The sequence below is a fragment of the Primulina eburnea genome, chromosome 15 (assembly GCF_022965805.1).
Source record: "Primulina eburnea isolate SZY01 chromosome 15, ASM2296580v1, whole genome shotgun sequence".
Lineage (NCBI taxonomy): Eukaryota > Viridiplantae > Streptophyta > Magnoliopsida > Lamiales > Gesneriaceae > Primulina > Primulina eburnea.
Genome location: NC_133115.1, coordinates 20,640,103 through 20,665,122, shown reverse-complemented (window position 1 = coordinate 20,665,122; position 25,020 = coordinate 20,640,103). Strand labels below are relative to the sequence as shown.

The window sequence follows — 25,020 nt, the reverse complement described above, 5'->3', positions numbered from 1 at the left end:
TATTTTTAAATAATATACAAAATCAATAATCAGATATCAAAACTATTATTTTTTCATCTAAAAGATTACTCATGAACTTATCAACGAACATGTTTACGAGCTAACGAGCCGAATACTGTAAAACTTGAGTTTAGTTTATTTATCTTAACGAGTCTCGTTAAACGAGCTCAAACGAACTTTTATCGAATCGAACTTCGAATATATCACAAGCAGTTTGGTTCGTTTATCTCCCAACTTTATTTATATTATTAATTATTTATTGCAAAAAGTTATGTGAGAACTCAACTCAAGAATTCACTTCACCCAATCTATCTTCTGCCAGGTATTGAAAGATTTTTGTGAAAAAGTCGGATCTTTCCCTGTTAAAGTATTTTTTTGAGTTGCAGAAAAGCCTGTTTTCTTTTTCGATCGTGTATTTGTGATTTTACTTTGTTTAGGCTGCATTTAATGATAAATTTGGTAAGTAAACCTGTTCAAGAAAATGGGCTTGCATTTATATTTCTCATAACCTTTTTCTGGGGTTGCTTTAATTTTCTGAGATGTACCTGTTTGTTGGTTTTTATCATTTGAAGAAATCTTGGGGAATCGAAGCTTGGAGTTACGTTAATGTGTGGTTTAAGCATCTGGCAAACTTCTGTATTTGGCTCAGCTTAGTTTTTTGTTATAATTGGATGTAATTTTGGTGATGAATTGCTTGGAATTATCAATCTTTAGCTGGGATTTCCTCTAGGGAGGATGAGATTTTTTTCCTTTTTCTTGGAGAGGTTATGTTGTAAGTTTGTAATTTGCTTCACAGACCACAAATCACAATTGTCTTATGTTTGCTGATATTCTCAGGGATGCTCATACTTTGTTATATATTTTGAGGCATATTGGATTAAGTTTACTTCTTGTTTAGATCCTTGATTCCCAATATTGGAGATTGGGACACATTATCCTCTCTCTTGGTCTGACTAGGCAAGCCGCTGTTTAGTTTTAGTCTTTTAGATATAATGCAATTTATGGTGATACATATCCTTTAGGAATTTGTCCTTGCAATTTTATCATTATCACATTATGGGGTTCGTTATCAGAAGAGAATTTGTTCTGTTTGTGTATGGGAATATCGCAGTGAATTCTTTTTATGGTTTCTGAAATATATAACTTGGTGTTGAAAATTCATTCTATACTTCTTTTCCTGACTTTTCCTATCATTAAAGCTTAATGTTTTGCAGCACCCAATTTATCGCATGCAATATCTTTCATGCATTTAGTTACCGATATCTGGAAAAATAATATATGCCTGAATGTTAAATAAAGATTGGTTTTCTGGTGGAATAAAGTACAGGTATCTGAACCAAATTTGTGGCTAAAATTGCATGAACTTTGAAGTTGAAGGCGGAGTTTTATTTAATTTTTTAAAAAAAACGTCATTAAGGAGCGACCGCAAAATCCTGGAAAGGAAGTTGATCCGCAAAAATATGGGATATCATTGTGATTTCTGTGGAGAGCAAAGGTCCATTGTGTATTGTCGTTCTGATGCAGCTTGTTTATGTTTATCCTGTGACCGCAATGTCCATTGTGCGAATGCACTTTCAAGACGTCACTCGAGGACACTTGTGTGTGAAAGATGTAATTCTCAGCCAGCGTTTGTTAGATGTATAGAAGAAAGGATATCTCTTTGCCAGAATTGTGATTGGATGGGGCATACTGGTTCAAATACAGGTCCTGCACATAAAAGACAACTGGTTAACTGTTACTCTGGCTGCCCTTCAGCTGCTGAACTCTCTGAAATTTGGTCCTTTCTCTTAGATTTTCCTTCAGTGGGAGATTCTACTTGTGAGCAGGGAATGGGATCTATGAGCATTACAGATTGGCCAAGCGATTGCCAAGGTTCCCAAGGAAAGATCAATGTTCAAAATGCATCCATTTTGAGGGATAAACCTGCCGTTTGGATGGAATCAGCAACACCTTTTCTTGTTCCGAATCTACATAATGTGGATCAGCTAGCTGGATCTTCTTGCTCTACCACTCCGAAGGTAACCATTTTTCTTAAATTTTCTTGAGCGGTTCCAGAATACAATATGCCCTTCATCTTACCACGGTCAGTTTCGCATATACTTTTGCATCCTAAAGGACATCGCTGGACTTTGCTGTCATGTGAAGCCATTGTATAAATTTGTGAAAATGTTTGCTTCTTCCCTTCCTTTATGGGAGTTATGTCTCTGGGATGACTAGTCATATGTTCTGAGAATAACAAAGTTTCTGCATAGTATCTAAAGTATAAGGAAATTTGAAATCTTTCTTCTCACAAACTACTTTCGTGATATTGTGTACTGTAGATTTGATTAGTTGAGGTGGCAATTATATATCTTTTCGCGGTGTACATCAAACTTGATCAAATAATATTTGTTTTACGTTTGAGTGAAAACTGATAAAAATGTTAAGTAATTGGTTTTCTCGTATTCAAAACTCAGCGGAAGTTTTAAAATTTTATTTGACATTAAAAAATGTCTTTGGACACTCGTATGGTTTAATCGATAAAAACATTCATAGGGAGTTTATAATTTTTACCTTTAATAAATTAATCATTTGGCTCCAACTATTTCGGGACTAGCAGAAATAGTTTTTGTTGAATTCTCTACGAACAATCTTCTTTGAAAATCCTTTCTACAATCTCCGAATCAGGTCTACGATCGGTTTACTTGTTCATCTTCTAACTTGCACTAGAAAGTATAGAAGATATTTTGCGTAACGATAAAAAACGAGGGACGGCTCAAAACCAATTTTTTCTTAAGTGATGGCCGAAATATTGGAGAGCAATATGGAGAGGATTTTGAAAATTTGCAAGGAATCTTTAATAAACTCAACTTTTGAGTTTAATAATTTAAATTCTCAAATTTTATAAATTCAACTCCTTGAATTTATTTTCCAGATTTTAATTATCATAAATTCAACTCCTTGAATTTACTATATCGCAATTTTATATAAATTCAATTCCTTGAATTTATTATCTTAACGAGAACAAATGATCCAGTACTTTTGTGACCCTCAATAGTTCAGGGATACAGCTAGTCATGGGTTCACAACTCTTTATGATTCATGACATTTTCTTTTAATCGAGCTTACCCTAATTTACTCCATTCCATGCATCAGCATTTGATAATGAGAATGTCAGAAATCATTTTTCTGATTAAGCCCATTGAATCATGGTAAGAGCGTCTAGTAGCATCGCCCCATGATTGTCTAGATATCACTGATAGTGTCTGCAAGAACCAATCGGGTATGATTAACGTACAGTACGGTCCCTTCATCTCATATATCCCGATCGAATCTGCAACCATTGATTCATCGAGGGTTGCATATTAGATTCGATAGCTATGTGAAATATTCATAGTGCCAATGCATGCACAACTAGAGAACCCTTGTCCCTAATGTACATCTTACACTCTGGCCAAAGATTTCGTGTACTACTATTTCGTTAGATCACATAGGATATCAACACCCGTAGGTGAGCGGTGAATCCCCGACTACAATACACTGGTTCCTACACATGTCGCAATTGAACCTAACCTCGCCACCTTGTAACCCTCGCGGAGTTGGTAAACGAGTCAAAGCACAATCCTAGTATGTAGAGCCGCAGTGTTGTCCCGGTTTGTAAGGACTTATCATGTACATTCACAACCACGAACTTTTCCTCTCGATAAATGATAACCACTTGGAAAGTCCGAGGGAGGGTTGTTCGGTACAATCATCGTATGATTACCCATTTGCATGATTGGACATTTCTATGCCCTTACTATGAAACACGGTACACAACATCACAAATGCTAGTCTCAAGCTCAAGCTCAAGCGTCATTTATCTTTGTTTTCAGACGGTTGAATCGACAATGAACGAATTTAGAATATACTGTGTTTACAAATGAGTTTTAAAATCGAATTACGAATAATTTGTATTAAAGTATAATAAATGACTTTATTTATCCTGATTGCATGTATATACAGACAAAGGGAAATGAAACCTTAAAAAGTTAAATTGTATTAAAATAATGATTGTTTATTAACTTGAGTCAATAAATTCTCCAGCAAAGGCTTATAGGACATCTACTCTAACAAATATTGTACAAAGGGCTGGATGTGACAAAACATGGGAGAACTGTGAGACAGCTTTAGGTGTTATTGGCAGCAACTTATCACAACAGTACCATGAATAAGTCCTTTTGATTAATTATACTTCTTTAGTTACTCATGTCAGAGCTCAGGTCAGAATGATTTGGGCTTCATAGTGCACATCCTAACCATCTAATATCATTTAAATGTTTATCTCTGATATTTTCTACAAGTTTCTATTTCCTGATATACTCCACAGTGATGACATAAAAGTTATTTGCGAATTAAAAGTAGCACAACCGGAGGCTTACAGAAGATGAGAAATCAGTATACTGGAGATAGGCCCAATGGATGATCCATAATAAATGACTCCAGTTTTACATATCTGGGATCAACCAGTAGAAAAAAAAAGACTATTTAAATGGAAGTAAAAGTTTAACCGGCAAACATTAAACCATGTGGATTTTTTATTCATCGCCATAATGTGCATAAAAAATGTTGAGAATTAGGTGTTGAAGCGAGTCGCTGTTCTTCTCACGATTCTTTATGAAATTGGGGAAATCTGTAAAGAAAGTTTCAGTTTAGAAAAGGGATTCTGGTAAAAATGTTCAAGTATATAACTTCTTGGAATTCGTAAAATGTGGATAAAAGGCCAGGTTTGTTACCTCCAAGAAGTATAAACAAATTAAATAACCCACGATGTCAAATACATAAACTTGACACATGTCCAACAGTCTGCTCGACTGACTCTTGTCTTAGCATTCCCCAGGTTCCTCATCTGGTAGTGCTAGATGTTCTATCTCACCTGTTATCACAAACCCTTAACTAGGGTAAATACACAAATATTAACACGATGTAATATGCATGAAGCTATCACACCCCGGGCCTAGGGCTGCGCCTGTGTACCCCCGAAATAACTATTTCGTACTCGTTCTTGCTTTACAAAAATGATTGACCCAAGTTACTGTAGAAGTCTATTGTAGTCCATTATAAACCATTTTAAACTTTGATTTTTAACCTATGTGGGACTCGATATTACAATCACTCTTCTTCAGCACGAGCGTCGGGAAACTATAGATCACTCCTATAGATTCAAGAGGCGGCTCCCGTAATGTAAAACTTTGCCTTGCAGGTTCAAAAAGTGGCTCTCACCCACGTAGAACTTTTCCATCATAGCACATATGCTGGTGACCGTCTCTGATACCATTCTGTCACGCTCCGAGCCCAAGACCGCGTCTGCGTGATTGCACAATAGGTTTCTTTAACAACTACTTCGTATTCGTACTCGCTTTACGATACTGTCCACCCAAGTTACTACTATAGAAGTCTATCGTAGCTCATTATAAATATTTTTAAACTTTGATTTTTAACTCATGTAGGACAGGGTATTACGAAGTCTCCTACCCATGATATGTTTGCTTGTCTCCCTAATAACGTTTGTTCTACAATGGCCATTGTAAGATGCAACCCAAACTAGTAGCCTCGTATACCTCAAGCAACTCTACATTATTGAAAAATTAGTCTGCAAGGATCCCTTCAATACTACCATGTTCTCAAATGTTGCCCAGATGTCGCGAACCTGTATGTTGTGTTTATTGCGACGGTATGCACATATTATAAGAACAGCCCAGTTGGTAGAACCACGTACCTCAGCCACTACCGACTTCCTAAACTAAGGTTTAAATTTGTATGCTTTTTTCACCTTGTGTTATGCACCAGATTTTATGTGATGTTTATTGTAAATCTCTATTTTTGCAATTCACTTCCTATTTGTAGGCATTCTTAGGCAGTACATTATTCTTCATCATGAAGAAATCATCCTACATACTTGTTATATGTTAATTACCCATTTAATTCCCTTAAATTGTGATGTTTGTTGATCTCGCACCTCCTCAACACTTTATTTCCAAGTATTCGTATTTCTTGACTCGTGTATTTGGCATTTTAACTTGGCTTTTTCCGACAGCTCATAGCGTAAAATTTTGAGGCACTACACTAGTAAAACTTTAAGGTTGTCTTATAATCTTACTTTCGGGCAATTCAACTTAGTATGTTCAGTTGGGGGATAGATGAAGTGGTTTTACAAGAGAAGAAAAAATGTCAAAATCAGAGGTGAAATATGAATTACAGTGGTTATGAAAGAAGAGATCCTTGCTAACCGAAGCAGCCATTCGACTCAAATTTGTTAAAATTTGACTACTGATGTGCACAGATAAAGGCTTCAACCAAACAAAGAAATAACTATAGTCCTTCAGTTGGAAAATTTTAACCAATCGCTTGAAATGCACTTTAGACGCCTAGAACTCACGCTGAATCTCAAAACTAAGAGTTACCGTTATATTTTTGGCTTGATGCACTTTTTTTAAACCAAAATCTGATTTCTTCCATTTTACAAAGACTACTTTTTTAAACAAATTGCAGTTCACAGCGAGGTGCCATTTTTTATTAATACACTTTCGTGCATCTTTTTTATCTACTTTGTTTAGAACCTTGGTAAGTATAGTCCATTATCTTCAGGTTTTTCTATCTGGAGCTAAGGGGCCTGATGTATGTGAAGATGATGGTCTCTATAATGATTTTGATATGGATGAGTTTGACTTAAGTATAGAGAACTACGAAGAATCTTTTGGTGTAGCTCATAATAACCTAGAACAGCTTTTTGATGATGAAGTATTTGGGACAAAGGACATATCTGGATCCAACTGTCTGGGTGCTTACACTGCTGAGGTAATTCAGTAAAACTGGAGCTGATTTACACTATCTGGTTGTATCATGGATGTACCTCATTATGATCTATTAGGTACAGTTTGGTATATAGGATATGATAAGTAAGGGATATATAGTATAAGGATAAATCAAATATAAATATAATGATAAGATAATATGTTGAATGTTTGGTATGATTTTAACAAGAATGATTAAATTTATATATTGAATTGTAATGATAAAATTAACCTTAATACAAAAACTTATATTTCATTGTTATCAAGATCTTGTAATTACATATCTCAATTCTTAAATTTGTTTACATTAAAATAAATTTAAGTCATTTGTAATGTATTTTATCATTACATTAAAATTATCACACTTCTTACAAAGGATGTTTTATCCTTCTCAAAATTTATTTATTATCATGGGCTTTTTAAAAGGTAACAAACATGGGATAAAGGTGATTATTTATCAATCACACCCTTATCCCGTGTACCAAACAATGTCTTAGTGAATAAGTAAACTTTGTCATTACCAAGTGAACAGTTGTTGAGGTATTATTATTCTTCGTGACATCAGATTCTGATTGCCATGTGGAATTGTATATGAGATATTTGCAGTAACTTTCCTTTTTGTTCAAAGAATGGTGGGCTATTATGCGAATCTGTATGTATTTTTATTTTTTATGTCTGGGAATATTTTGGTTAACTCGGTAGCTGGAAGCATTCTGTGCTTCTGGTTATCGACTCATCTGTTGCATTACAAATTTAGATGTGTTATAATAGTGTTTTCCTTTTAGCAGCCACTACTCATCATCAAGTATGAAATTGCAAAATAAGGTTACTTTTTAGCGTGTCTTATTGGTTTTTTCTTCATAGATATAAATAGCAGGTATACTTTTCGCTTAAAATTGTTCGAAATATATAAAGTTTGAAGGAGATGGTTGCTATGGTTTTCTTACATGAAAAGGACAGTATACCCCTGAAAGTGTGCCAGATTTTTTCTGTAGAAGTAATATGAGGGCCTTCCATGAATTTTCTGGTTCCTTCCCTTGATGCTCCTTGTTTCGTGATACTTGTTAGGGATCATGGAGTGGAAGGGTAAATATGCCAGCATGCTGCAATGTAGCTTCTGCAGATTCAGTTATGAGTTGTAAGACAGAGCCCGACATGCGTTTCGCACAGCAGGCACATTCTGGCGTTACATTTTCTGGCCTCACTGGTGAGAGTAGTGCCGGTGATTTTCAAGATTGTGGAGCTTCTTCAGTCCCGATTCTGGGAGAGCCACCATGGGCTCCTTCAGGTCCCGAAAACTCCTTATCTTGTAGCAGGAGTGACGCTGTTATGCGGTACAAGGAAAAGAAGAAAGCACGAAAGTATGAATTTTGGTCGATTTTTCCTTCCTGCTTTTATATACTATAAAATGGATCCTAGGTAGTCATCTGGTGAGTATTTGCATTTATTTGTAGTATTTGAATCATACACGCTAGATGGGTGTGAATCAAGTAAGTCAAGAGGCGTGGGCGAACTATGTTGGATCTCGGTTTTCTACACGTCCAAACGCAGGGAAGTTTAAACTTTTTATTTATTTGGTGACCAAATCAAATATGTTTGGACGCTCGTATGATTTTATCATAACATTCATCGGATGTCTAATAATTATACTTTTTATGAATTTTCACTTGCACCAACTACTCCGGTATTAGCGGACGTAGCTCTGTTGTCAAATACCTACGAACGTTCTTCTATCTACTTCTTTAATCTTCGAATCAGGTCCACGACAGGATTACTTGTTCCTCTTCTCATTTACACTTAAAATTAGAAGATATTTTGCGTAGAGATAGAACACTAAAATCAAGCACAACCCTCAGACCTTTTGAGTGGCCGAATTGGAGAGAAAAAAATTGGGAGGAAATTTTGAGAGCTGCCGTCAAAAATTGGGAGGAGCCGTATGTTTTTCAAAAACATTGCAAAAAAATCTTTTTGATGCCCATTTACGTAAGATAAGATTCAAAAATCTTATCATATTTTCTAATCTTATATTTACTTAATTAATCTCATTAATTAAAGTAATTAAAGATTCTAAAATTGCATGCCAACTCAAAATCCTTTTCCTTTTCAAATCATGGACCAAACTTTCGAAAGGTGTGCAAATAAAAATAATAAAATCCTTATTATATCTTTAACCCATCATTTACTTAATTAATATAATTAATTAAGTTAACTATAGATTTTAATTTAATATTTAATAAACTCAACTTTTGAGTTTAATAAATTAAACTCATTATAAATTCAACATTTGAATTTATTATATAAATTGTAAATTCAACTCCTTGAATTTATCACCTTCAAAATTTAATATTTAATAAACTCAACCTTTGAGTTTAATAAATTAAATTCTCAATTTTATAAATTCAACTCCTTGAATATATTCTCTCCAAATTTCATAAATTCAACTTCTTAAATTTAATATATCATAAATTCAACTACTGAATTTATTTTCTCAAAATTTAAATATCATAAATTCAACTCCTTGAATTTACTATATCATAATATAAATTCAACTCCTTGAATTTATTCTCTCAATGGGAACAAACGATCCAGCGCTTGTGTGACCCTAAATGGTTCAGGGATACAGCTAGTCGTGGGTTCACAACTCTTTGTGATTCAGGACATAATCCTTTATTCGGGCTTACCCTAGTTAGCCCCATTCTTTTCATCAACACCTTGATCAAGAATGTCAGAACTCATTTCTGATTGTACCCATCGGATCATGGTAAGAGCGTCTAGTAGCATCGCCCCATGATCCCTTAGGTATCACTGATAGTGCCTGCAAGAACCAGTCGATTATGATTAACGTACAGTACGGTCCTTTCATCTCATATATCCCGATCGAATCTGCAACCATTGGTCCATCGAGGGTTGCATATTAATTCGATAACTATGTGATAACTATAATAGTGGCATCGCGTGTACTATTTGGAGAACTCCTTCTCCAACGTACATCTCGTACTCTGGCCAGAGATTCCATGGACTATTATTTCATCAGATTACATAGGATATCCACACCCGTAGGTGAGCGGTGAATCCCCGACTACAAAGCACTGGCTCCTATATGTGTCGCAACTGTACCCAACCTCGCCACCTGATGACTCTCCTGGAGCCGGTAAACGAGTCAAAGCACAGCCCTAGCATATAGAGCCTCAGTGTTGTCCCGGGTCGTAAGGACTAATGGTGTACAATTATAACCACGGACTTATCCTCTCGATGAATGATAACCACTTGGAAAGTCCGAGGGAGGGTTGTTCGGTATAATCATCATATGACTACCCATCTGCATGTTTGGACATCTCTATGCCCTTACCAAGAAACGCAGTACACAACATCACAGATGCTAGTCTCGAGTTCAAGCGGCTGAATCGACTAGGAACGAATTTAGAATATGCAGTGTTTACAAATGAGTTTCAACATCGAATTACGATTCATTTGTATTAAAGCATAATCAAGGACTTTATCTATGCTGATTGCATGGGTATACAGATAAAGTATAACAAGACCATGAAATGTTAAATTATATTAAAATAAAGATTGTTTATTTCACTTGAGTCAATAATTTCTTAGCCAACCGTTGACTTGCAGGACATCTACTCTAACACTCACCCATACTTGTGCACATGCAATGAATAATATTGGTTGATCCCATATGACAATCCTGAAATTGGTGATGAGATTTTCCCTTTTTTGTCTCTTATATTTTATTTCAATTTGTTGATTTGACAGATTCGAGAAGAAAGTAAGGTACGAATCTCGTAAAGCAAGAGCAGATGTAAGGAGACGTGTGAAGGGTCGTTTTGTCAAGGCTGGTGATGCTTATGATTATGATCCGTTGATCCGAAGCCGAAGCTTCTGAATGAAATCTTCAACTCAAAAAATGGAGAGCACAATACAAAATTAGAGATCCCAATTAAAAGAAATGCATAAATTATTTTTCCCTTGGAATCACCTATCATCTGATTTTTGTCCCGCCCTACAAAAGTCTCGCACGAAGTGGAGAGAATAGAGGATATCTATCAGTATTAATCAGCCGGTGAAGGATATTGTTGCCTTTTGAGGAAAAGGGCTTCCAGTTTTTTCCTGGGGCATACGTTCAGATTGTTTTCACTGTCTCCAGTCGATAATGTGGCAGGTGGTGTACAAATCCTATGTATTTTCATATAGGCCTCAGCTTTCCTTTCTATATACAAAATGTTTTCACCATCTCCAGTTGATACTATGACCGGTGTTCATTTACATCCCAATATATGTTACATCTTGCTTTGCTGGGTCTCTCTTGTTGGGTGACGTGAGATTGAAACATTTCTTTGTTCAAGTCCGGAGATCAATGTGCATATAGTTTTGATGGATACTGTCGCATTCTATATTTTTATGATTTCGTTGGTTCGTTTTTTCTTGTTTGGATGACAGGTATGTTGGATCTCGGTTTTCTACACGCCCAAATTCAGCGGAAGTTTTAAAATTTTTATTTTATTTTGACAATCAAAACATGTTTGTTTGAGCGCTCGTATGATTTTAATAAAAACATTCATAGGGAGTTGAAATAGTTATACCTTTGGTGAATTAATCACTGGACACCAACCGATCCGGTATAACAGATCTGGCTCTTGATGAATTCCTACGAACTTTCTTCAAAAGACACCTCTCTTTCACTCTAATTAGGTCCACGACTGAATAGTGTGTTCCTCTTCCAATTTGCACTAGAAAATATGGAAGATTTTTGCGTAGGAGAGAAATTAATTGAGAGACGGCACAATTTTTCTTTCTCAAAACCAAGTGGCCGAGAGAAAAACCTTTCTTTTGGAGGCTCACGTAAGTTTTTATAGTGGTGGGCTAGGTTTAGGCTTTTTCATGCATTATTTATAATTAAATAATATCTTAATTACATAATTAACATTAATGGGCTTGATTTAATTAATTGAGCTAGTCCAACTAGTTTAATTAATTTAAGCAAAGCCCATCAAAACTTTAATTATTTATTATGTTGGACTTGTACCCCTACAAGTCCATTAAACATATTGTCCACCATATTTAATTTATTAATTAATTAACTCAACATTTGAGCTTAATAAATTAAATATATTTATAAATTCAACATTTGAATTTATTATTTAAATTATAAATTCAACTCCTTGAATTTTCATCACCTCCAAAATTTAATATTTAATAAACCCAACATTTGAGTTTAATAAATTAAATTCTCAAATTTTATAAATTCAACTCCTTAAATTTATTCTCTCAAAATTTAATTATCATAAATTCAACTCCTTGAATTTACTATATAATATAAATTCAACTTTTGAATTTATTCTCTCAACGGGAACAAACAATCCAGTACTTGTGTGACCCTCAATGGTTCAGGGATACAGCTAGCCGTGGGTTCACAACTCTTTGTGATTCAGGACATAATCCTTTATTCGGGCTTACCCTAGTTAGCCCCATTCTTTTCATCAACACCTTGATCAAGAATGTCAGAACTCATTTCTGATAACACCCATCGGATCATGGTAAGAGCGTCTAGTAGCATCGCCCCATGATCCCCTAGGTATCACTGATAGTGCCTGCAAGAACCAGTCGATTATGATTAACGTACAGTACGGTCCCTTCATCTCATATATCCCGATCGAATCTGCAACCATTGGTTCATCGAGGGTTGCATATTAATTCGATAACTATGTGATAACTATAAATAGTGGCATCGCATGTACCATTGGACAACTCCTTCTCTAATGTACATCTCATACTCTGGCCATAGATTCCACGCACTATTATTTCATTTGATCACATAGGATATCCACACCCGTAGGTGAGCGGTGAATCCCCGACTACAATGCACTGGCTCCTATATGTGTCGCAACTGTACCCAACCTCGCCACCTGATGACTCTCCTGGAGCCGGTAAACGAGTCAAAGCACAGCCCTAGCATATAGAGCCTCAGTGTTGTCCCGGGTCGTAAGGACTAATGGTGTACAATCATAACCACGAACTTATCCTCTCGATGAATGATAACCACTTGGAAAGTCCGAGGGAGGGTTGTTTGGTATAATCATTATATGACTACCCATCTGTATGTTTGGACATCTCTATGTCCCTTACCAAGAAACGCAGTACACAACATCACAGATGCTAGTCTCGAGCTCAAGCGACCTTTATCCATGTTTTAGGCGGCTGAATCGACTAGGAACGAATTTAGAATATGCAGTGTTTACAAATGAGTTTCAACATCGAATTACGATTCATTTGTATTAAAGCATAATTAAGGACTTTATCTATGCTGCTTGCATGGGTATACAGATAAAGTATAACGAAACCATTAAAAAGTAAATTATATTAAAATAAATATTGTTTATTTCACTTGAGTCAATAAATTCCCTAGCCAACCGTTGGCTTGCAGGGCATCTACTCTTACAATCTCCCACTTGCCATAGAGCCAACTACCCTTAATCCCATTGTTTCGCGATGCTTTTCAAACAATGGTCCTGGCAAGGGCTTTGTAAGTGGATCAGCAACATTATCTGCAGAGGGGACTCTCTCGACTGATATGTCTCCTCTTCCCACAATCTCCCGTATGATGTGGAACTTCCTCAGTACATGTTTGGATCGCTGATGAGACCTTGGTTCCTTTGCTTGCACAATGGCACCAGTGTTGTCCCAGTACAACGGGACTGGATCAACTCCATTAGGAATAACGCCCAACTCTTGGACAAAATTCCTCATCCAAAATACCCCCTTGGCTGCATCAGATGCAGCAATGTATTCAGCTTCAGTGGTGGAATCCGCAACGGTGTCTTGCTTGGAACCTTTCCAAGAGACAGCCGCACCATATAGCATGAATACAAAACTAGAGGTCGATTTCGAATCATCTACGTCACATTGGAAGCTAGAATCAGTGTAGCCTTCCAATTTTAATTCTCCACCTCTTTAGACCATGAACAAGTTCTTAGTCCTTCTCAAGTACTTAAGAATATCTTTCACAGCCTTCCAATTTATTGGACAAGGGTTCGCCGGATATCTGCTTGTAACACTCAAAGCGTAAGCAACATCAGGACGTGTCGATATCATACCATGCATGATACTACCAATAGCTGACGCATATGGAATACGTGTCATCATCTCTATCTCTTCATCAGTTTTGGGACACATAGCTTTAGATAGAGTAGTACCATGACACATTGGTAAGTATCCTCTCTTAGACTCTTCCATAGAGAATCTATTTAGAATGTTATCGATATAAATCTCTTGGTTGAGCCCCAACATCCTTTTGATCTATCTCTATAGATTTGTATTCCCAATACATAGGATGGTTCACCCATGTCTTTCATGGAGAATTTACTTGCTAACCATACTTTAGTTGATTGCAGTAATCCTACATCATTCCTAATGAGCAGGATATCATCAACATAAAGTACTAGGAATGTCACTACACTCCCACTAACTTTCTTGTACACACATGGTTCCTCTGGATTCTTAGCAAAACCAAACTCTTTGATAGTGCTATCAAATCCGAGGTTCCAACTCCTTGATGCCTGCTTGAGACCATATATTGTTCTCTGAAGTTTGCATACCTTATGCTCCCTTCCTACTGATGTGTATCCCTTAGGTTGAGACATATAAATTTCTTCTTTGATGTCTCCATTGAGGAATGCAGTCTTTACATCCATTTGCCATATCTCATAATCATACCATGATGCTATGGCTAGTAGTATTCTAATGGACTTAAACATAGCAACTGTTGAAAAGTTTCCTCATAGTCAACTCCTTGCCTTTGAGTATAATCTTTTACAACCAGCCTTGCTTTGAAGGTCACTACCTTCCCATTCGCCCAAGCTTTCTTTTGTAGATCCATTTGCACCCTATGGGAACGATTCCCTCAGGTTGATCCACCAATGTCTAGACTTGGTTTGAATACATAGAGTCCATTTTTGACTGCATGACTTCAAGCCATTTGGTTGAATCAGTATCAGATATTGCTTCCTTAAAGTTCATTGGATCATATCCAACACAAGACTCATCATGGTCTTGTTCATGAAGAGGCATATATCTAGCAGGTGGTCTAATAACCCTATCAGACCTCCTAGGAGCTTGTACTTCAACTACTGATTGTTGGAGATTAGGTTCAACTACTATAGTTGAGGGAGTATCTTGAATTTCTTCAAGTTCTATCATCTTGTCCTTTTCTATCTAATAGAAATTCCCTTTCCAAAAAGGTGGCATTTCTTGAAACAAACACTTTTGCTTCATTGGGACTGATAGAAATAATATCCAACAGAATTCTTTGGATATCCTACAAAGTAGCACAAAGTGGATCTACTATCCAATTTGTCTCCCACTGTCTGCTTCACGTAAGCAGGACATCCTCATATTCTCTCGTAAGAATATTTGGGAGTTTTTCCCATCCATATCTCATATGGTGTTTTATCCACTGCTCTAGTATAGGCATTATTCAACAACATTGCCGCAGTTTCAAGCGCAAAGCCCCAAAACGATGTAGGCAATTCAGCGAATCTCATCATTGATTGAACCATGTCAAACAAGGTTTGCTTATGACGTTCAGAAACACCATTCAATTGTGGTGTTGCTGGTGGAGTCCACTGTGAGAATCACATTCTCTTTTAGATAACCCAAAAATTCAGCACTCAAGTATTCTCCACTTCGATCAGATCGAAATGCCTTAATACTTCTTTCTAGCTGGTTTTCTACTTCCGATCTGAATTCTTTGAATTTTTCAAATGCTTCAGATTTGAGTTTCATAAACATACCCATACCTCGAATGGTCATCAGTAAAGGTAATGAAGTAGGATTGCCCAAATTTTGTGCTAACACTTAGCGGGCCAAAATTGTCTGTGTGGATCAAATCCAATAGACCATGTTCACGTTCTACGTTTCCATCGAATGGAGTCTTGATCATTTTTTCTTTCAGACAGGACTCACGGGTAATTAGAGAATTTATGTCTGACAAGTCAAACATGCTTTCTCCCACTAGCTTGTGCATCCTTCTTTGGGAAATATGACCTAGTCTAGCGTGCCATATTTGTGTGGGATTTGGATGATCTAACTTTCTTTTGGTTTTTGTTAAAATCATGTTTTCTTGGACATTCACTTATCATTTCCAGAACATTTCTGGCACATATAATTTCTTATGTCCGAACTTCTTGCAGTGAAATAAATATGTTCTAACTTATAGGGCTTTATGGACCCTTTAAGTGTCCTTCGGAGTCTGCCTCTTATTGGGTTTTTCTTGTGAGGGGCAGAACATTTCTTTCCCTTACATTGCGGGCCACTTTTGTTCCTGTCAACAAGCCCAACTAGGAAACAACATTTTCTTATTTTATGATGACTTCATAAGTCATAAGCATGTTGAATAGCTCTTCAAGGCTATCATCAATTTTATTCAAATTGAAGTTCAACATAAACCCGTCAAATGAGAAAGAGAATGACAACAATTGATGTCATGAAGTAACTTGTTAGGAATCACATATTCCGGCTCCCCACTTTCTCATTAAACCCAATCATATATACACCACGCTCATGGGCCAAAGCCCCATCTTGCATGCGTGTACTCATGAGCTTTTAAAAGTGGTGTGCATCACTGTACGAGTTTCATGCACCATGCAACTCTTGCATGTGTATTCGAATGTCAGTAGCATTCAACATTTCCTCAAACTGTCCCTACAGTTCATTTGACAAAGAAGCGAGCATGTTACACTTTAGCTTGTATACTATGGTCCTACCATCTTGCATGCTTTGTCAGTTCAGCAGGACTGACATTAGTGTGTATGTTATTTTCTCCGAATTCAGAACAATTTCCCAACCAGTCTTGAAAATTAGATTCGGTTAGCTTGTTAATAACAAAGTAGGATTATGTGACGAAACTTGAAAAATATACTGATATGGAAACAGAATAATTGTTGCTGATTATTTTAAAATAATTTTAAGATATAAAATATGGATTTTATTTTATAAATCTCCCTCCCACTATTTTGACATTTCCACCACCCTCTGATGAAAAAGAGAAATCGCATTTCCTTAGTGGGCACGTAGAGTCCAATTAGCCAATTATAATCCCGAATAATATCAGCCAATTATAATTTCTAAAAGGTAGAGTCCAATTGCATCTCTATGCAACCTCCGCGTGTTTTGCCTCACGTTTAATAAGGACCCAATAATATGACGCCGTTTATTTTCGCGTGTCAAACCGACCCATCAATATTGAATTGTAGTAGATGGTCGCCATGAGTTCCCCAATAATATGAGCCGAAGTCATGGGAGTTCCACTCAATTCACATCATATGTCCGGTGGAAGTCACAGCTTTCCGGCGTACAGGCCTCCCCAATAATATGAGCCAGACACTGTCCGCGGGTAGCGATCAACATTCAACCACGGTTGATGGAAGGCAAGGAAAAATTAAACTCTTTTAATTTTTACTTTTCTGGTTTGATATAAATTTTGAATCTTATTCAAAATGAGGGATTTTAATTTTAAAATTGTCTCATCATTTTAATTTCAAATCGCGTGCCATGAGTTTGTATGTTTGCCGGATCCATGCAACTATATTATCTAATAATATCCATACATGCATACTACTATATATCGCATATATCATAATATCACATTTAACAATAAATAAGGATGATCGATTGCCAACACTATTAGATCCATGTGAGCCAAACATGGATCCAGGTCCAAACCTAGGTGAATGCAGGGATGCAAATGCAACAATTACATAAGCTTCCAATATTTTACATGTCTTCATCTTGATCATCGGGCCCACCATCTTCCAGTCTTGATCTCCCACTATTTCTAATGATTACATTTAAATAGGCATGGCACATAAGGGATACATCTCATGGGGTGGGAACGGGCCATAAACCAGGCCCACTTTAATAATATCAAATATTAAAAACGAATAAAACAGTAAAATATCCTAACATACACCTAACACATTGGTCAAGGCTCTCGATCATCTTCATGCATTTAATATCAAATATTAACATCAATTTAATTAAACAATTTAATTAATTGATAAATCATATATCTAATAATTTTATCACTAACCACCACAATTATTAAAGATTTAATAAATTAAATAAACTACTTTATTTAATTTCCAATTAAATCAATAATAATTGATTTCTTGTAAAACTCATTTTACCATAAATAATTAAAATCATATTCTAATTATTTATTTCACAAGAAAATTATTAATTTTCTAAAATTCAATTTTCCAAAATAAAAATTTAACCAATTTTCAAAAATATCAATTTTACCCAAAATTTTAAAATTCAGAAAATTGCACCCTAGGCCCAAACAATTCAGGCCCAACATTCAGCACGCTTCCCGAGACGATCCCGGGCAGCCGCCCTCGCTGCCCGCCCGCTGCCCGAACGTTTCGGGCAGGGGCGGCACTCCTGTGCGCGCAGGGCGCACAGGCGCGCGCGGCGCCGCGCGCAGCTTGCGGACGTTCTGCACGCCCTATGTTATCATAGTTCTGCACGCCCTCGTGCGCGACCCTGCGCGCACGGGCTGCCCGGAACAGTTCCGTGCAGAAACGAAAATATTTTTTTTTTTTCTGGAAAAATAAAATTTTCGTGGTGCTAAATTTTCTGAAAAATTTTCTTGTGTGGTTAGAAATAAATTATTCTATATGATTTAAAATCATACGATATAGAGGACCTGGCTCTGATACCACTGTTGGATCTCGGTTTTCTACACGCCCAAACGCAGCGGAAGTTTTAAAATTTTTATTTTGTTTTGACAATCAAAATATGTTTGTTTGAGCGCTCGTATGATTTTAATAAAAACATCATAGGGAGTTGAAATAGTTATACCTTTGGTGAATTAATCAATGGACACCAACCGATCCGGTATAACAGATCTGGCTCTTGATGAATCTCTACGAACTTTCTTCAAAAGACTCCTTTCTTTCACTCTAATTAGGTCCACGACTGAATAGTGTGTTCCTCTTCCAATTTGCACTAGAAAATATGGAAGATTTTTGCGTAGGAGAGAAATTAATTGAGAGACGGCACAATTTTTCTTTCTCAAAACCAAGTGGCCGAGAGAAAAACCTTTCTTTTGGAGGCTCACGTAAGTTTTTATAGTGGTGGGCTAGGTTTAGGCTTTTTCATGCATTATTTATAATTAAATAATATCTTAATTACATAATTAACATTAATGGGCTTGATTTAATTAATTGGGCTAGTCCAACTAGTTTAATTAATTTAATCAAAGCCCATCAAAACTTTAATTATTTATTATGTTGGACTTGTACCCCTACAAGTCCATTAAACATATTGCCCACCATATTTAATTTATTAATTAATTAACTCAATATTTGAGCTTAATAAAATAAATATATTTATAAATTCAACATTTGAATTTATTATTTAAATTATAAATTCAACTCCTTGAATTTTCATCACCTCCAAAATTTAATATTTAATAAACCCAACATTTGAGTTTAATAAATTAAATTCTCAAATTTTATAAATTCAACTCCTTGAATTTATTCTATCAAAATTTAATTATCATAAATTCAACTCCTTGAATTTACTATATAATATAAATTCAACTTTTGAATTTATTCTCTCAACGGGAACAAACAATCCAGTACTTGTGTGACCCTCAACGGTTCAGGGATACAGCTAGCTGTGGGTTCACAACTCTTTGTGATTCAGGACATAATCCTTTATTCGGGCTTACCCTAGTTAGCCCCATTCTTTTCATCAACACCTTGATCAAGAATGTCAGAACTCATTTCTGATAACACCCATCGGATCATGGTAAGAGCGTCTAGTAGCATCGCTGTAATGCTCGGAAATTTAATCCTAGTAATCGGTAATTATTGATTTATAATTTGATATGATTACGAAAGGATTAATCGGGACACGAAATAAGATTTTATAAGAAGGGCGTAAACGTTGGACAGAACTAGTGGCGCCCGAGCGGTAAGAAATGACCGCCCGAGCGCCAAAGTCCAATAGGAAAACATCTTGGACAGAAGATGTGGCGCCCGAGCGGTAGTTTTTGACCGCCCGAGCGCCAAGGAGGAAGGGGGAGGCAGAGAGTTCCGCGCCCGAGCGGTAAGATATCACCGCCCAAGCGCCAGTGCGTGACCAGCCGAGGATTTGGACAGAATGTTCGGCGCCCGAGCGGTAGTTTTTGACCGCTCGAGCGCCGCCTGAATTGGATAAAAGAGTGACGCGTATCATTAACCGAGCACCTGAGTATATATATATGTTAATCCCTTAGAATTCAGTAGAAATCGAGAAAGAAGCTCGGGGAAAGTTCACCGAAAATCCTTACGCCTTTTCTGAGAAATCCGTCCGTCAGAATTGTAATTCGACTTCGGTACCGAGTTCCTAGCGACGTAGGCTACAACTGGACGTAAGTTTTGCTACGTTTTGACATGCTTTGAAATTATGCTGTTGTCAGAATTGAATAGGATTCATATATGATGTTCTTGATATGTTAGACATCATAGAATCGAAGTCAGATTGAGAAACGGACTGATTATGGAATTGTTAGGAATTGTTAGGGTATATTGATTTATACCGGACAGATTTGAATGGTGATTGGATTACGGATTGTATTGGATATGGGTTATGGATTGTAACTATTATCCGATGATATGGTATTGACGGGGGTACTGAAATTGTACCGTTATACTATTGATTTTGAATTAAATCCAAATTGATCAGATTGTTATTGATTTGAAAAGTATATTGATATGAGATTATTGATATTGTCATTGCCAGACAGGTTGTGAGTTCAGGACTTCGACTGAGCCAGAAACCGACGAAAGAAAGGTATAAGTCAATGTGGTATTGGGAGATCGACTTGAGTCGGTTTAGACTTGAGTTTCCCTAAATCACATACTTTATTTATTTCATTGATATCTGCATTAAACAGACTGATGTACTTGTTTTCTTGAATTATAGATGACAGGTATTAGACGAGTTATCTTGTGACAGAAGTGCCGGATAGTGGTGGTATCGCCACGGCACATTGCACGATGTCTCAAGATAGGATATTAGCAATAGAGCTATCGTCCATGACGGTTAGGTCAGGACACCGGATGTTTGGTTATATCGAGTAAATGGGAATTGGGATTCGTCTATTACGAAATTCGATATAGGAATACCAGGATATTGGTTATATCGAGTAATAGAATTACGGTTTCATCCATTACGGAATTCGATATAGGAATACCACATCTGGAAACCGGGATCCCTAGACTAGGATTGAGTCTAGTCTGAATTATGAGTAATGTCGACAGTTTGATTAGATATTGATTATGTTTCAGATTTTGTTACATATTCTGTTACCTGATTACATGCTTTATATTTGTTTATATGAGTGTATGTTTCATTGATTTATACTGGATTTATTCTCACTGGAGTTATCCGGCTGTTGTCTTGTCTGTATGTGTACTTGACAACAGGTGGGACATGATCAGGGTCCAGGAGATGAGGAGAGATCGTGATTAGAGTGGAGGCTCCGGACTTGGATTATAGATAGGGTTGGACACTTGATAGTATTTGTTTAAACCTTAGTTGAATGAATGTTTTTAGTACATGACTTGTATTTTTATATACTGATATGTATATAAGTTTGATTTCACTACGTTCCGCAATTTTTTAAAAAAAAAATTAGACCCTGTTTATAATTGATTAAATTGTCCCAATGATGATTAAGAACTTGATTAGCGTCCGGGTCCCCACAACATGTGGTATCAGAGCGATAGATCCTTGAGATTGAGATAGGAGCTAGTGAGCGAGGGTAGAATGTGTTTTCTTTCCTACTTTTGATTGCTAGCATGAATTCCTGTTTTAATACATATTTGCCTGAATATCTGATTTTGATATGGTATTGTGTATTATTTGGAATGGATCAGCTGTAAGATGATCCGAGGATGAGTGAAACCGGGTTATTGCTGGGAATTGCTAACCTCTTTGATTTCAGATATGCCTCCGAGAAGAATGCCAGAACAGGGTAGTACCTCGAATCCTCCCATGGATGTGACACCTACAGCAATGGAGAAATTGCTGAAAAGGTTTCAGTCATTTCATCCACCGACTTTGGAAGGTACGGAAAATTCCAGTGGAATGTGAAAGTTTGTTGGACGATATTGAATCGATGTTTGAATCTTTGGAATATACGGAGGAAAAGAGGGTGAAACTGATAGGACACCAACTGCATGACGTTGCTAAACACTGGTGGATCACGACGAAACGGGCATTGGAACAACGAGGTACAACCGTTACCTGGAATGTGTTTAAGTCTGAATTTTACCTACGGTTCTTTCCAGTATCTTATAGGAAAGACAAGGGAGCCGAGTTTGCGAACTTGAGACAAGGCCAGTTAAACATTGAGGACTATGTGGCTAAGTTCTCTACACTGTTGAGATTTGCTCCCCACGTAGCTGAACACGATGAGGCCGTCGCGGACCAGTTTATAAATGGCCTGAATCCAGAAATATTTACTTTGATGAATACCGGGAGGCCAAACAAATTTACCGATGCCCTGAACAGAGCCAAGGGAGCCGAAGCAGGTCTGATGAGACAGAAAGAGGCTTCATTGGTGCTTCCAGTATCGGGATAGCAACAACCACCTCCTCGATTTGAAGGTGGCAGCAGCAGTAGCAGGAAGAGGGATTTCTTGAGGACTAGAGGGAAGCAATTCAAGAAATCGGGAACTAGCTCGTCCAGTTCGAGTGGCTCTAGACAGATTAGTCAGGGCAAGAGCTATACAGGACCGTACTGTGGTACTTGTGGAGGGAGGCATTCCACAGATCAGTGCCGAGGAGTGGTTGGCAGCTGTCGTATTTGTGGACAGCAAGGATACTTTGCTCGAGTGTGTCCCCAGAGGAGTGCCCAGGGATCCCAGGCAGCTGAGTCATCGGGATCAGTGGCTCAGGCAGGTAGACGACCATCTGCCGTTCATACTTTTCAGCCAGCACCGCCTACTCAGTCACAGCAGAGGCCAGGAGGGGGCCAGACAGTGAGCCAGCCTCCGAGACAGCAGGCCAGAGTTTTTGCTTTGACCGAGGAGCAGGCACAGGATGCACATGACGATGTAGTTGCAGGTAACTGTTTTATTTCTGGTTATCCTGCATATGTACTGATTGATACTGGTGCATCTCATACCTTTATTTCGGAAAGATTTGCATTGAGTCATGCATTGTCTATTGAGTCATTGTCTGCAGTAGTGTCTGTCACGTCTCCGTTAGGGACAGGATTGATATCAGTGAAATCTGTTAAATCGTGTATACTGCAGTACGATGGGCATACGATTGAGTTAGGCTGTATTGTGCTTGGTTTATCTGATTTTGATTGTATTATCGGTATCGATATGTTAACCAAGTACCGAGCTACAGTCGATTGTTTCCACAAGATAGTTCGATTCAGACCTGAGATGGCTGAGGAGTGGAAATTTTATGGTAAGGGTTCTCGTGCTAGAATTCCATTGATATCTACAATGAATATGACTCGATTATTGCAGAAGGGAGCAGATGGATTCCTGGTATATTCAGTTGACTTACTGAAATCGAGCCCATCATTGGCGGATTTGCCAGTGGTGTGTGAATTTGCTGATGTCTTTCCAGATGAGATTCCTGGATTGCCTCCGATTCGAGAGATAGACTTCAGCATTGAGTTAATGCCAGGAACAGTTCCGATTTCTAGGGCTCCATACAGGATGGCACCGATCGAATTGAAAGAACTGAAAGAACAGTTGGAGGATTTACTGGCCAAGGGTTATATCAGACCGAGTGTATCTCCTTGGGGTGCTCCAGTACTGTTCGTGAGGAAGAAAGACGGGTCGATGAGACTTTGTATCGACTATAGGCAACTGAACAAGGCAACTGTAAAGAATAAATATCCATTGCCTCGTATTGATGATTTATTTGATCAGCTGCAGGGTTTATCTGTATATACCAAGATCGATCTGAGATCCGGATACCATCAACTGAGAGTCAGGGATTCTGATATCTCAAAGACAGCATTCAGAACCAGGTATGGACACTATGAGTTTATTGTCATGCCTTTTGGTTTGACGAATGCACCGACGGTATTTATGGGATTGATGAACCGCGTCTTTCAGAAATATTTGGATGATTTTGTTATCATATTCATTGATGATATATTGATTTATTCAAAGAATATGATTGAGCATGCTAATCATCTGAGGACTGTGTTGAGCATTTTAAGGGCAGAGAAACTGTATGCTAAATTGTTGAAATGCGAGTTTTGGCTGAAACAGGTTGTGTTTTTGGGTCACATTATATCGGGAGATGGTATATCAGTTGATCCCAGTAAGGTTGAAGCCGTGATAAGTTGGCCGAGACCTACATCTGTGCCAGAAATTCGCAGTTTCATGGGTTTGGCAGGATATTATCGCCGATTCATTAAAGATTTTTCGAGTATTGCCAAACCGATTACACAGTTAACTCAGAAAAATGCTCCGTTTATTTGGTCAGAAGACTGTGAATCCAGTTTTCTAGAATTGAAAAAGAGATTGACCAGTGCGCCTGTGTTGACGATTCCTTCAGATACTGGTGACTTTGTTGTTTATTGTGATGCATCTCACCGAGGATTGGGTTGTGTTTTGATGCAGCGGGGGCATGTGATTGCTTATGCCTCGAGACAGCTGAAACCCCATGAAACTCGTTACCCAATTCATGATCTTGAATTGGCAACCATAGTCTTTGCATTGAAGATATGGCGGCATTATTTATACGGTGAGAAATTTGAAATCTATTCTGATCATAAAAGCTTGAAATATCTGTTTTCGCAATCAGAGCTGAATATGAGACAGCGGAGATGGCTGGATTTACTGAATGACTTTGATTGTGAAATCAAATACTATCCAGGGAAGTCCAATGCAGCAGCAGATGCGCTGAGTCGAAAGGTATGTGCACTATCCTTATCGACAATAGGTGTCTCGAATTTGATAAAAGACTGCTGTTTGTCTGGATTAGCTTTTGAAACAGATTGTCAGCCTCTGAGATTATGTGCAATTCGAGCTGAACCAGAATTGATAGTAAGAATCAAAGAGGCACAAAAATTGATCAGAATGTACAGAAGTCGATTGCGATGGTTAGAGCTGGACATCGATCGGAATATCAGGTTCGAAATGGTATTTTGTATGTGAATACTCGTATTGTTG

At 37.4% G+C, this 25,020-nt stretch overlaps 1 protein-coding gene across 6 annotated transcripts; it reads left to right on the top strand.

The window, feature by feature from the left end:
- Positions 1–253: 253 nt before the first annotated feature.
- Positions 254–11,173, top strand: LOC140814033 (zinc finger protein CONSTANS-LIKE 9-like). Of its 6 annotated transcripts, none has more exons than XM_073172889.1 (5): positions 254–322; positions 1,418–2,018; positions 6,607–6,816; positions 7,881–8,173; positions 10,578–11,173. In XM_073172889.1, exons 2-5 carry the CDS (start codon positions 1,461–1,463, stop codon positions 10,705–10,707), a joined length of 1,191 nt encoding a protein of 396 aa, XP_073028990.1. In that variant the 5' UTR covers positions 254–322; positions 1,418–1,460; the 3' UTR covers positions 10,708–11,173. The 6 variants fall into 6 exon arrangements, with proteins under 6 accessions (XP_073028990.1, XP_073028986.1, XP_073028989.1 ...); XM_073172885.1 differs by having other exon boundaries at positions 255–322; positions 1,328–2,018; XM_073172888.1 differs by having other exon boundaries at positions 264–322; positions 1,323–2,018.
- The last annotated feature ends 13,847 nt before the right edge of the window (positions 11,174–25,020 follow it).